The sequence below is a fragment of the Cervus elaphus genome, chromosome 27 (assembly GCF_910594005.1).
Source record: "Cervus elaphus chromosome 27, mCerEla1.1, whole genome shotgun sequence".
Classification (NCBI taxonomy): domain Eukaryota; kingdom Metazoa; phylum Chordata; class Mammalia; order Artiodactyla; family Cervidae; genus Cervus; species Cervus elaphus.
In genome coordinates this window covers 52,078,196-52,092,198 of record NC_057841.1, presented here as the reverse complement: position 1 = coordinate 52,092,198, position 14,003 = coordinate 52,078,196, and the positions used below count along the sequence as shown (strand labels likewise).

The 14,003-nt window shown below is 55.0% G+C and overlaps 1 protein-coding gene across 2 annotated transcripts in view; it reads left to right on the top strand.

Annotated features, from left to right (window-relative positions):
- Positions 1-14,003, top strand: part of MYO5B (myosin VB) — a 337,892-nt gene that overhangs the window by 305,727 nt on the left and 18,162 nt on the right. The window contains exons 29-32 of one of the 2 annotated variants that reach the window (XM_043888875.1): positions 408-508; positions 6,737-6,814; positions 10,465-10,663; positions 12,999-13,092. In XM_043888875.1, coding sequence (XP_043744810.1) covers positions 408-508; positions 6,737-6,814; positions 10,465-10,663; positions 12,999-13,092 — 472 coding nt within the window. The remainder of the gene's footprint in view (positions 1-407; positions 509-6,736; positions 6,815-10,464; positions 10,664-12,998; positions 13,093-14,003) is intronic. The other variant, XM_043888876.1, reaches the window with a different exon arrangement.

Here is a 14,003-nt window from a genome sequence, read left to right as displayed (position 1 = left end):
GGGGCCCCCTGGGCCGCTCTGGGCGTGGGCCTAGGGTGGTGTGATGGGACAGGTGTGTGGGCAGCACTATTTGTGGGGGATGCCACACTGAGACAGACTTCAGCTGTGTCCTCTGCATTCGGGGAGCTTTCTCTTCCAGGGACACCTTGCCTCTCTCCACCCCATCGTACCAGCCCCCCTTCTCTGCGCTCACTGTCTTTCACAGCCAGGCCTTATTGCTCTCTCCCTCTCCCCACGTGATTCTAAAATCCCATTCCTGCCAGGGATTAACTCCTGTTATCTGAAGTCTTCCTGGGCCTTCATCTTTTCCCAAAGGCTCATTTTTTTCCACCTCTGTGTATGACGTCATTTCATGACAGTTGTTCGTATAACCAGAGTTCGTTCTTTCTTAATCGGGGATCTCCTAGGAGCCAAACATCAACGCCCGAACCAGTTGGCCGAACAGCGAGAAGCACGTGGATCAGGAAGATGCCATCGAGGCCTATCACGGGGTCTGCCAGACTAACAGGTAAGCCCCATCTTGCAGTGACTGTGCTTGGGGGAGGTGATGACCGGGCAGGAGCCCTGCCCAGCCCGGCACGTGAGGCCACTCCGCAGGCACTGACCGCGTGCTCAATATCGGTTATTATAGGAGATAAGTGGGGAGGAGCAGAGTCCCATTCACTGAAGTAGCCTGCTGTTAGCATCAGCAAGACTCCAGTGAACACCCCTGGAGCATCTAGAACCCAGATCCTCTGAGAAGCCCTGGGGAAGGGAGCTCCCCAGGGAGACTTGACAGGAGCAGAGGGAGGCCTGACCGGGAGTGACTTCTCTTGTAGAAACGGGAACAGGCATCAAGTGAGTCCGCCTGAGTAGTAGCAGGGAGCCTGCCGCAGCTGCTCGTTGCCCTCCTGCCATCTTCACCAGCCCGGCTGGTGAACAGACGTGACGGTGGGCCCCGTGCCCTGTCATTTAAGACATGGAACCCACACCAGGCCCTGCAGAGGTTGGATGGGAGACTCTGACCACTGCCGGGCTGGCTAAAATGAGATTTCCCAGGACTTCAGTGAACTGATCACCTCTGGTTCCCCCTCAAGGATGAGCTACCCGGGATTAAGGCAAAAGAGAGTGACCGAGAGAGGCAGAGGACACAGGATGGAGCAGGGCGCTCATGGTAGCACACCCGAGTGCGTGAGAGCGTGCACGGGGATCCGTCCGCTCCCCAGCTCTTGAGTGACAGTGCTCTGGTTCCTCGTCTGACCTGGGGACAGTCGCAGCAGCCTGCCGCACAGGGTGACTGGGATTAGGCGAGCTCGTCCGCGCGTAGCTCTCCGAGTGATTCCTGCCCGTGAAAGCACGCAGTCAGCACAGTGTCGGTGTAGCCACTGCTTCCTGGGCACTTGTGTAAAGTTGGAACTGGCCCTTTTCCCTGGCCACCTTTCTCTCTCCCTGAATGTTGATCAGTCATTAAGCATTTAGTCAAAATTGCAGGAAGCAGAAGTTGTCAGCAGGGGGCCCTGGAAGTGCATGGTGAACCCATTGGTAGGAAGATCACTGAATGACTTGAGGACTGCCCAGGGCTTTGATTCCCCTCTATCTAGCTCCTCTTTCCGCCCAAGAGGAAGCTGAGCAGCTCAGGTCACACAACAGGCCCGTAGCTGAGTCAGGGTGGAAGGTGAAAGGCCTGACACCCAGGCTGGGCTGCTTCCAGCTGACTGCATAGGCGATAAGAAGGTAAAGGTATTTTCTCAGGCCCCCAGGAGGAAACCATTTATTTCAAGAGAGCCATAATTCTTTTCCATAAAAGGAAGGAAAGAAGAAAACGAAAGTGAATTTCTGCATGCCAAAACCGCAGTCAAGATTTAGTCATTTTAAATTATCTTGGGTGAAGATAAGAAATGAGATGAATGAGAAAAAGGAGCACAGATGACATTTAAAAAAAGAAGAAAACAGGGAGCTTGGTCTTGACGGGGGAGTGGGAATATCTTTCTGATCTCCCTTTTTATTCATCCAGATGGTTTGTCAGAGATCCAGTCCCAAATCAAGGTTTTCCCAGGGCATGCTTAATACCCTGGATTCGTCTTCCTTGGCAGCAATGATAATGATGGTGATAAAATAAAAATAGCTTTTCTTATATCTTAAAATAATTCCGTACCCAGCAAGCCCAGGGTACAATAGGGAACTAATAGCCTGTGAAGCCGAGTTAAGTACAGGATGGAGCCGCTGCCTCCAGGAGGGGAAGCCAGAGGAACCGGTTCTCCAAGTGCCTGGAAGAAACATCAGTGGGTTTGCCAGTCTTCTGGTTCCGTGAATCCCAGCAGTCCCGGAGGACAGCAGTGGGCACGTGGGCAGGGCGGGAGGATTGGGATGTGATTGCTGGAGCCCAGCCAGCAAGGGCATCCTTTCCAGCAAAGGTGCTTTGAAGACAGTTGCTTTCGGTCTCCTACCATTTTCCTGTGACGGAGAGTGTTCTGGCTTAAATGTAAATTGTATTATGCAGGGGCAGTTTTGGAGTTGGTGTGGTTGGAAAATCTATCCTCTCCCTAGAAAAACTTACACTCATAACACTGAATTTTTCTTAGGTTTCTAGAGAGAGTGTAGACACACGCACACACCCCCAACCTGATCACAGCCCCTCTAAGAGCACTGGTCCCCAGGTTCAGAACTTTTTCACCTGCTAACTTTCATAGTCTATAGAGTTAGTTTTCTGATCTTTGCAACTGTGTCTTTTGTCCTCAAATGTAGGTCGAAAAGCCAGTGTTGAGGACCTGCTCTGAGAATAGCCGCAGGAATAGGCATAGCACGTCTGTCTCCGAATGCTGTCTCATTTTCACATCTGGGGAACTCAGAGAAAGCCAGCATCGTTACGAGCATTTTATAAGTGGCAGAACTAGATTAAAGAGACAGCTGGTCCATGCCCCAGAGATGGGCGGCCACAGACAGGCTGCTGTTTGGAGAGACCGTCTTTTCAGAGCTGTCTGGAGCCAAGTCCAGCAGGGAGAGTTGGGTCAGAGGGCTGGGAGACGGAGCTTCCTGCTGCTCTGAGGCCGGCCTCGCCTCTGGGCATGAACCAGGGGGTTCGCAGAGCTGCCGGGGGAAGGGGTGTGGCCAGGGCTCAGGCCTGGCTCCAGGAACTGGTTCCCTTAGTTGCTGGCCAGTTCCACCCACACCTCGCCAAGGCGGTGGACTTAGGGTGCATTCTTGGACCCTTCCTCAGGTCTCAGGAAGCCTCCTCGCAGGCCCCTCCACCCAGCAGTTGCCAGGAAATGACTGGAGGCCTGGGCATGAGAGCAGCTTTGCCGTTGCCACCCAGGTTTGGGCAGCTGGGGGGCGGGGGGTGTTACTCACCCCCTAAGGGGCCTGTGCAGGAGAGTGGAGACCTTATCCCACCAGGGAGCGGTTTGTGCAGCCGTCTTGGGGTGGGGGAGCTTGGAGTTAGGGTTCCTTTGGCCTGGAGCCCCAGCGGCTCTCCTGCTGGGCAGAGTGAAGAAGGGGAACTTGATTCTGCTCAGCTCGTCTCACAGACCCAGCTCAGTTGCTCTTGCCTAGAAGTTCTCAGCTTTTTTCCTAACGTTCCCCAAATGCTCTTGGCCCTGAGCCATCAGCAGTTTGCTGTGATTCCACGGTGTAACCATACCTGTCCACAAGCTGTTCCCCGCTGCATGGCCAGGCCTGTCCGTGGTCTCAACATCCCTCTCATTCCTGGTGTTGGGGGAGCCATCTCCCGCTTCTCAGAGGTCCCAGAATCTCCTGGGCAGTGGGGTAGAAAGTCTGGGTGGGAACTAAAGAGGGAGCACAAAGCGGTCTTTGTAAAATTGGGACACTGACTGTCTCCGAGCTGGCAGGAACCTCGCCCGTTCTGTCCACAGGACGGCAGGCTCTTTACACTGGACCAAGGGCTGGTGGTCGGCTCCTGGTTTTCACAGTCCCCACAGATGCAAAGGCATATTATCCCAGGCCTTTCCTGGTGCATGACGTTACAGTTTTAGGTTGTGTAATTATAGATCTGGAAGAAACTTCCCAGATAACTCAGCTGAGCACTTTAACTTTACACCTGAAGACACAGGCTCAGGCGTGTGGGTGGCTAGCCCAGGTAGGAGCTTGTTAGCCGAGGGCAGTGGCTGCCTTGTCTTGCCACCTCCTGTGTTCGGGGACTCTGCCTGCTCCTTACTCATGTGTGTGTCTGTGGCCTCTTTGGGAACAAGGCTCAACACAGTGAGACATACACAGGATGTTCTCCATGAATATCAGTTCAGTTCAGTTGTTCAGTCATGTCCAACTCTTTGTGACCCCATGGACTGCAGCACACCAGGCCTCCCTGTCCACCCCCAACTCCTGGAGTTTACTCAAGCTTATGTCCATCGCGTCAATGATGCCATCCAACCATCTTATCCTCTGTCGTCCCCTTCTCCTCCTGCCTTCAATCTTGCCCAGCACCAGGAATATATAGGTTGATATTAAGTGACATCAAGGGCTTATAACATTTAAGAAGTAAATTCCTGTGAGCTTGTTTGGGGTTTTTCTTCTTAAGCCCCCAGGTGGCCCTCTCTCCCCAGCCTGTCACCTGCCCCCGCATAGCGGTGTGGAAGGAGGGGAGGGAGACCCCGTCTTGGGGAACAAAAGATAGGCCTGGAGCTGGTTGAGTGGTTCTTAATTTACTTGTGTGCCTGACTTCCAGAGCTCTGTGGGATGACTGAGTCACACGGTTCTCTACTCCAATCTTTGTGCCCCATGCCTGGCATGTTACAAGAACGAGGGATGCGACCTTCCTCACTGCAGGGCTCAGCAGCACATGTGCCCCCCTCCCCGAGAGGGGGTCTCCTGGGAGCTGCAAGGGTGCAGGGACCCTCCAAGGCCCGGCAGCCCCTCCTCAGGGTCTGCAGGACCCAGCCAGGAAAGCACCTGAGAGCAAAGTCAGGAGACCTTGGGTTCTAGCCCGGGGTCAGTGTCAGGCAGGTAGCCTCCCCCTTGGTGTGTCTGCCCATGTGGAGATGAGATAGTCAGGGATCCCCGGGGGCCCCTTCAGAAACAAACTCTGCGCCCACCTCTGGGCCCGACCCCACGCCAGCCGTCGCTGTGCCTGGAGTTCCTGCCGATGACCTGCCCTCTGGGTTAACGCCACTAACATGGCAGCCACCAAAGGGCCCACGTTCAGTGTTCACACCCGAGAAGGGGAAGGCCTAGGCTGTCAGCTGCCCCCCTCACACAGCTCAGGCCACGTGTGGATGTGCAGGGGGAGTGGGACACACGTGTCAGGGCCCTGACTCGGGGAGGTCCCAGGGCACACACCCAGCTGGCGGGAGGCAAGCGTGGGCAGGAAGCAGAGGCCACGGAGCCCGCCCATCACTAGCACTCCCTTGGCTCATTCTGGACACTGCAGAATCGGGCCTGTGCTGGGTGTGACCAGCTACGCCTGGGAGGCGGCCTATGTGAGCCCTGCCAGGGCTGGGCCCTTCCTCAGGAGGAGGAGCTGAGGGGTGTGGGGGAGATGTGACAGGTAGCTTCATACCCCCCCCGCCCCAGACCTTACACCCATCCTGACCGACGGGACATCCGGTGGCCGACCATGGCCAGAAATGCTCTGGAAACGACTGTCATCTCCAGAGAGTTAGGTTGCTGGTCTTGACCACAAGCAGAGTGGACACAGCTCCCGCTTCCTGCCAGGGTGCTGGGGTCCAGCCCACAGGAGCAGAGGCCCCTGGGAGCAGGGACAGAGGGGCCGAAGTTGGATGGGAACAGCAGGGCTCTGCCTGCTGCCCGCCACCCGGTCCTGCTGGCCTTCGAGGGTCTCGTGCGTGCCCTGGGCTGGGCAGGGCTGGGGAGTCCACGCTGGGGGAGTCTGTGACACGCGCCTCCCTTCTCGGAGCTGCCCGGCCTGCACTGGGCAAGCGCAGGGCACACGGAGAGCACAAAAGAGCTAGAAAATCAAAGGCACTGCCCTCCTGCTTTTCCAGCTGAGTAAACGGGAACGATGCAGTCCGGTCCCAAGGTCAAGGGGAGAAAGTTCACTCCTCACGATGCCGGTTGCAAAGTTGCTGTTAGCTGTTTCTTGATGCCAGACTGCAGGGAGGGCAGGAGTTGAGATGAGTTAATACTTTTATGCCCCTGAGAAGTGACAGGAAGGGGGCGCACGCGGACACACAGGCAGGATAGGCCGTCTCCTCCCCTGTCCTCACGGAGCCAGGGGTCCCCGCGGCTGTGGGCCTGTGGCTCTGTGGATCTGACACCTGGGAGGCCACCACCCCGCCCCGCACAGTCAGCTCATGCTCATCGCCTGCACCGTCTACCCTGCATGGGTCCTCTCCTCCCTGCCCTGTTGGCTGGCCCCCCTGACTCGCGCTTGCTTTTCCTGGTCATTCTGGTAGAGGGAGGGGCGATGAGGGAGCCCACGTAAACGCCTCCACCCAGCCCGTGCTGCTGCGGTTCACAGAATCATCAGAACAAGCTCACCCTCTTGTTCTGCCTTCAGCAGCGCGCCTTCTGGCCTGGGACAATCAGAGTCCCCACAGGAGGGTGTAGGAACCCACTCTCAGGACAGTGACCGGAAGCTGGGAGACTGGAGGGAGATGATGTTTGCAGGCGCCCAGATGCTGGTGATGGGAGGGGTAGGAGGGGAACCGGGCGTTCTGGAACCTTCCCTCCTGCCTTTCCAAGCCTGGCTGCCCTTGTTTCCCTTTCCCAGCCCTCTGCTGCCCCCCATCCCCTCTTTCTCCCCCATCTACACTGGACGCCCTGTTTTTCTGTCCTTTATTTCTAGCAAGACTGAGGATTGGGGCTACTTGAATGAAGATGGAGAGCTCGGCTTGGCCTACCAAGGCCTAAAGCAAGTTGCCAGGTCAAACGTGTGGTCTTTCTTCCTGTGTCTGCTGTTCTGCCTGCTCGTGTCTATGCTTGATTATTTTTCAGCTGGAAGGGATGCAAGGGTACAGCTCACGGGGACAGGGCAGGGAGGAGTGTCGGAGGGAAGCCCGTTGCATCGCCGTCTGTCACTTTGTGTGGAGGCTGCTTGTTTGCGTCAAGACGATAGCTCTTGATGGCTCACTGGAACCTTGAAAACTGCCTGGCCCAGCTCCCTCGCTCTGTGGGTGAAGGAACAGATGGGGCTAGTTAACCTGGTGAGCAGGCTCTCAGCTCTTTAGAATGATGGAAATTTAATTCTGGGATTCCTGAGTCTGTGCTGCTTCCGTGCTGCACTTAGACCATCCTGTGTGCAGATCAGCCCAGAGCCCCGGCTACATCTGTACTGCTGGCCAGCTCCGGGCAGCCTGCTCTCCAGCCCATGTGATGGTCCCCATCGTGGTAACTGCTTGGAGCTCACTAGAGCTGAGCGACCCGGCCCCAGTGTGCTGCGGTGTCAGCATGTCTGACCTCGTGCCTGTGGGGTGAGGACACAGGTTTGCAGGGAGTGAGGGACTTGCTGCCTGCACAGGAGATCCAGAATGTGAACCTGGTTCCATTTACTACCAGAGTCTGAATCCGGCCCTTTGACCATCAGCCCTGGGAGAGCAGCCTAGCACAGGAGATTAGACAAACCTAGACAGCGTAATAAGCAGAGACATCACTTTGCCAACAAAGGTCTGTGTTAGTCAAAGCTATGGTTTTTCCAGTAGTCATGTATGGATGTGAGAGTTGGACCATAAAGAAAGCTGAGCGCTGAAGAATTGATGCTTTTGAACTGTGGTGTTGGAGAAAACTCTTAAGAGTCCCTTGGACAGCAAGGAGATCAAACCAGTCAATCCTATAGGAAATCAGTCCTGAATATTGTTTGGAAGGCCTGATGCTGAAGCTGAAGCTCCAATACTTTGGCCGCCTGATGCGAAGAGCTGACTCAATGGAAAACACCCTGATGCTGGGAAAGATTGAAGGCGGGAGGAGAAGGGGATGACAGAGGATGAGATGGTTGGATGGCATCATTGACTCAATGGACATGAGTTTGAGCAAGCTCTGGGAGTTGGTGATGGACAGGGAGGCCTGGCGTGCTGCAATCCATGGGGCCACAAAGAGTCAGACACGACTGAGTGACTGAACTGAGTTGATGTGAGGAGCCAACTCATTGGAAAAGACCCTGATGCTGGGAAAGATTGAAGGCAGGAGGAAAAGGGGGTGGCAGAGGATGAGAGGCTTGGATGGCATCACCAACTGAATGGACATGAATTTGGGCAAACTCCAGGAAACGGTGAGGGACAGGGAGGCCTGGCGTGCTGGAGAGCATGAGTTCACAAAGAGGCAGACATGACTTAGCAACAGAACAACAACAGAAGGAGCATAGCCTGACCATCACGTCCCGCTTCTGCTGCCAGCACGTGGCTGCTCAGGGCTTTGGCACAGCGTCATGTGTCTGAGACTGCCAACAGTAGAGGGGGAGGAGGTCCTCAGGCTTGTTCCCCAGAAGAGGAAACTGGCTCAGCGAGGTGGTGTGAAGGCCATGCCGGCGCCCTCGGCCTGATGCTGGCAGAGCTGGGCTGGGAGCCTAGGTCCTTGAGCGCCATCTCCCGAGTTCTGCCTGGCAAGGACATCACAGAGGTCCTGGAACAGCACCAAGAGCCTGTCTTATTGGCAAAAGAAAGTTCAGGTCGGCTGGCTCTTGCGGCCATGTGTCTCCTGGCTGTGGGTTCGAACTTGGCCCCTCCTGTGAGCCATGTGACATCTGGCTCCATTTTCTCGCTGGTAGAATGTGGATCCGAATCAGACCTTCCTTCTCAGGTCATTGTCAGGAATAGATGCAGGTGAAGCACTCTGTACACACACCTGCCGTGGAGGAAGCACAGAATAAATACTAGCTGCTGCTTGTATTATAATGGCTATGTTGGAGTAAGATCAAATTCCTGCCCCATCTAGATGTTTGCTTTAGTTTGGGTTGGGAGCGGGAATTGGATGTGCTTTGATACGTAATGAATTTATTAATCAAGCGAAGAAGGCACAGCCCGATGATGCATCAGGACACCTGCCCTACCTGCCCTGGGACATGGCCTCAGACCTGTCTCGGGTTTAGTGGTCTCACCTGCCAGATGAGGTGGCCAGCCTGGGGCTGGGGCAGAGGTCCTTGGACCTTGCACAGAACCCTGGCAGTAAGCTCACTCACAGCACAAGGCGGGAACTGATCGTTTGGGTGGAGTTCCTAGAACCTGAGTGTTCCAGTCTTATTTCTCTCATTAAATTTATAGCTTGCTGGTGATTACTTTCAGTGTATCGTAAGCCAAGATCAGATGTTATCTAAATATTGTGTGTCCCCTAAAAGTGCTGGCTTAATTGCCGAATTATTTTCCACAAAACCCTCATTATTGCTTTCCGTGGTGATGCGTGAGTCACTCAGTCGTCCCTCCATCATCCCTTCTTTCACTTGTGTCACTTTGCTGAGCTGGCCCGCAGAGCCTAGCATCGCCCCCGGTGCTGCTGTGAGCTGACCGGACAGGCAGCTCTGTCCATGTGGGACTTTACAGTGAAGACGTTCCCTTCTCTTGCTCCCTCCCACCTTGGGGCCGTTAGCACCTCCTGGACTGACAGCAGAAGTAGCAGAACCACATGGTGCTTCCGGTCACCATCTTTATCTGCATCCCAGGAAGAGGACGACCCCAGTCAGGAGGCATTTGATGAAAGTTTCTTTTAATCCTTAGGCCCGGGAAGATAGCACCATAGTCACAAAATCAGTAATTAACCTCTTAAGGACGCTGCTTCAGAGCCTTCCTTAATTCCTGGCCTTGCAGATGGATTGGGGGTCTCCCAGAATTGCCCCGACTGTCTCCCAAAACTTCTCCCCAACCTTTCCCAGATCTTTTCTAGGTGTTTTTGCCACTTTTCATGACAACGGTGGATCTTAAACCTCCCCCTGATCGTTTGCAGTTAGTCTTAGCTTCTGTTTGGACTGTGGGAAAATGTGTATAAAAGGCCAGAGATGAAGTGCATGCGGGGCGGTCATAGTGGTTAGGTAAATAAAAAGAATAAAATAAATAAAAATAAAAAAGGGATCTAATATTTTGCCTTTCTCAAACTTGTAGAGAACCTACTAAAGGGGAGATATACAAGTAATACAGTTAGTTCCGTCTACCAGAGTTTTGTCTTAGCAAGGAGATTCTTGTGAACTTCGGGGCAGATATGGATGCTTTTATTGGAAAGATGCTCTAAGAAATGTATTTCTGCTGATCTCTTGACCTTCAGACAGTCTCTCAACCCCAGACCAACAGACTGTGCTCAAGAGCAAAGGATGAGGGGATGAGAGTGGTGGTGAGAAAGGCGTGAGGTCAGGGGCGCTATGTTGGACCTTGATTCCCTGTCCTGCAAGAGGAAGGCTGGCCTGCTTGCCTGCCCAGCCCCGCAGCCCTGCTTCCCACCCCCAGCCCCACGTCTGTCCCCCGTGGGTCTCATGCAATTGCTGCTGCTGCTGTGTCCCTGCTCAGCTGCCCCCCCGTCACGTGTCGCTCTATGGCCCCTGTCTGGGGGCGCAGACTCCAGCCCCCCCGTCATCTGTCCTCCTTCCTCTGGGTGCAGGTTGCTGGAGGCCCAGCTGCAGACCCAGAGCCGCGAACACGAGGAGGAGGTCGACAATCTCAAGACCCAGCTGGAGGCCCTGAAGGAGGAGATGGACAGGCAGCAGCAGACCTTCTGCCAGACCCTGCTGCTCTCCCCAGAGGCCCAGGTGGAGTTCGGCGTCCAGCAGGAGATGTCCCGGCTCACCAACGAGAACCTGGTGAGTCCCCGCACCACACGGGGCCCAGCCCTGGGAAGGTCACGTTCTCGAAGCAAAGGGGACCAGCAGTGAACCTTTCACCAAATGGACAGGGTTCATGTCTTTGGCCCTGTGGCAGAAACAGAGAGAGTCTAGAACTCTCCCGTCAGCAAGAGTGCGGAGCTGTTTTGTTTGTCTGTTAACATGTAACTAGCCTCCTGAAAATTTAGCAGCCCTTCCGGAAGAGCTTCCAGGTCATGCAGGTCAGGAATTCTGGCAGGGCCCAGTGGGGGCAGCTTATCTCTGCTCCACTGTGGTTGGACGGGGCCGGAGGACGCAAGGCAGCCCCAGTCCCAAGTCTGGGGCCTTGCTTCCCTTCCCAGGGTCTGCTCGCTGCCGTTTATGTGGCCGCTGACTTCCAAGAGGATGAGGGGGAGGCCTCTTAAGATCTAGTTCCAGAACTGGGCCAGGGTTACTTCCCCACATTCTGTGGACCAGGGCAGCTCTGGACAGACTGAGTGGTGGGGGCAGATTCCCCCCTCTTGCCCGGAGGGGCAGTGGGGGGAGTGGTCGGTGGCCGTCCTGGCAGGCAGTCATTGAATGAGCTGGGGCAGAGGCCAGAGAAATGAGTCTCTGTTCTCAGAGAAATCTCAGGCAGGTGGGGGAAGCAAGACAGAAAAAAAAAATAAGAGAAGAAATAAGACAGTGTTTCCAAAAACCGGATTCCACGTGGGAACAGCAAGTATTACAGAAGAAATGAGGCAGGAGGCGTGAAAGGGAGGTCGCCCACGCCAATGGGCAGAGAGGAGGAGGAGGGAGGAGCCCGATGTCTTCCGAGGCCCCACAGTCCCATCGCTGTGGCGGCACAGGGTCCGTGATGGTCACGGAGCTCCCTGCTGGGACAGGGTGACATTAATGCAGTGCCAGGTCCCAGGGGCTGATTCCCCCGTGGGGCCATGGCTGCTGGGAGTCTCGCAGCCCCTGAGGGGCCCCAGCCAAGGACCTGTTTTGCTTCTGGGCCTCAGGTAACCTCGCTGGCCTGTGGGCTTGTCCAGCGGATGCTGCTCCAAGGCACTCTCATGCCTTCACCAATCATCCCTCCCCAGGGCACCGCCCATCCACCTGAGGCTGAGGGACTCCTAACGGTTGCCGTGACAACCCGAGGAGGCGAGGCCTAGAGGACTGTGGCTCAAGCAGGGCGCCAGGCGGACTGAGCAGGGAGGAGACTGCCATCTAGACGGAGAACGCTCTGACCCGTCCCCTGCTTTGTGGCTCCAGACCCCGGGGAGCAGCGAGGGTGGGAGGTGGGGGGACTCCTACTGGAGCCCGAGCCTGGCCTCCTTGTTAGCGGCCTGGCTCGCTGGCACCAGGACCACCACCCCCACCCTCCTCCGCTCCACCCTCCAGGGCAGGATTCAGTTCAGTTCAGTTCAGTCGCTCAGTCGTGTCCGACTCTTTGCGACCCCATGAATCGCAGCACGCCAGCCCTCCCTGTCCATCACAAACTCCTGGAGTTTATTCAAACCCATGTCCATCGAGTTGGTGATGCCATCCAACCATCTCATCCTCTGTTGTCCCCTTCTCCTCCTGCCCCCAATCCCTCCCAGCATCAGGGTCTTTCCAGTGAGTCAACTCTTCACATGAGGTGGCCAAAGTATTGGAGTTTCAGCTTCAGCCTCAGTCCTTCCAATGAACACCCAGGACTGCTCTCCTTTAGGATGGACTGGTTGGATCTCCTTGCAGTCCAAGGGACTCTCAAGAGTCTTCTCCAACACCATAGTTCAAAAGCATCAATTTTTTGGCGCTCAGCTTTCCTCACAGTCCAACTCTCACATCCATACATGACCACTGGAAAAACCATAGCCTTGACTAGACAGACCTTTGTTGACAAAGTAATGTCTCTGCTTTTTATTGGTCATCACTTTCCTTCCAAAGAGTAAGCGTCTTTTAATTTCATGGCTGTAGTCACCATCTGCAGTGATTTTGGAGCCCCCCAAAATTAAGTCTGACACGGTTTCTACTGTCTCCCCATCTATTTTCCATGAACTGATGGGACCAGATGCCATGATCTTAGTTTTCTGAATGTTAGGCTTTAAGCCAACTTTTTCACTCTCCTCTTTCACTTTCATCAAGAGGCTTTTTAGTTCCTCTTCACTTTCTGCCATAAGGGTGGTGTCATCTGCATATCTGAGGTAATTGATATTTCTCCTGGCAATCTTGATTCCAGCTTGTGCTTCCTCCAGCCCAGCGTTTCTCATGCTGTGCTCTGCATATAAGTTAAATAAGCAGGTGACAGTATACAGCCTTGACATACTCCTAGATGTGTTCTAATCACACTGCTTCCTTCTGCTTTTAGGACCTTAAAGAGCTGGTTGAGAAGCTGGAGAAGAATGAGAGGAAGCTCAAAAAGCAACTGAAGATTTGCATGAAGAAGGTCCAGGACCTGGAAGGTAGGGTGTGAGTGCGTGTGAGTAGGTGTGTGCGTGTGTCCTGAGGCACATGTGTGCTCAGCCCCCCTCAGGGAGGGGCCTGCCTGCCCCTGCCCCAGACGCTTGCTCCACCTGCTGCTGCCCCCGCCCAGTGCAGACACGTGACAGACTTGCGCAGACCCCAGGAGCTTGCCCAGTCTCATTTTGCTGGAATCTTCACCCACAAACACAAACTTAGCAAGTGTTCAGGTGCTGACTCCAAGCTGTGCGGGAAGGGGAGGCTGCCCCATGGACCTGCCTTCAAAGGGCTAAAAACTGGAGGGCAAAACTTTCTGGTTCAAAAGATTGCTCCATAACATGAAGCCAGAAAACACGGGGGCCCCCACTCCATGCTCTAGTAGTCAGGGAGAGAGGCCAGTTCCCTGGTTAAACGTCCCACCTGGCATCTGGCCCAGAGAGGTCAGGCAGAGACTTCATTGGATCTTCCAGAAACACCCAGAGTGACTCCCTGCTGTAGGTCTGATCATATCACTCTCCACCCCTCTTTGCACGTCCCGCCTTCCTGGGAACTGTCCTTTGGTCCCCTCACCACCTGGGATGCACGCCCACCCCCCTCCTTCCACAGCTCAGGAGCCACGTGCTTGGGGTTCCAGTCCCCTCGTTCACTGTTCTAACACCACGTGCCTGCCAGGCACGTTCCCATTGCAGGTGTCGATTTGTTTAAGCACCCGCTGATGTCCACCTGCTGCTCTTAGGTGAGGCTCTAGGAAGGCAGGACTGGGTCCTGTTCAGCCTTGAGCTGTCGCCCCTCATACCCCACGTGCCCCTCGCCATCTTTGGATTTCTCTTTTCTATTCCTAGGCTTCTCAGTCTTCCGGTCACTCGGAGTTTTTCTTCTCTCCCGTCCTCCTCCTTCCCTTCACCCTCCCTAC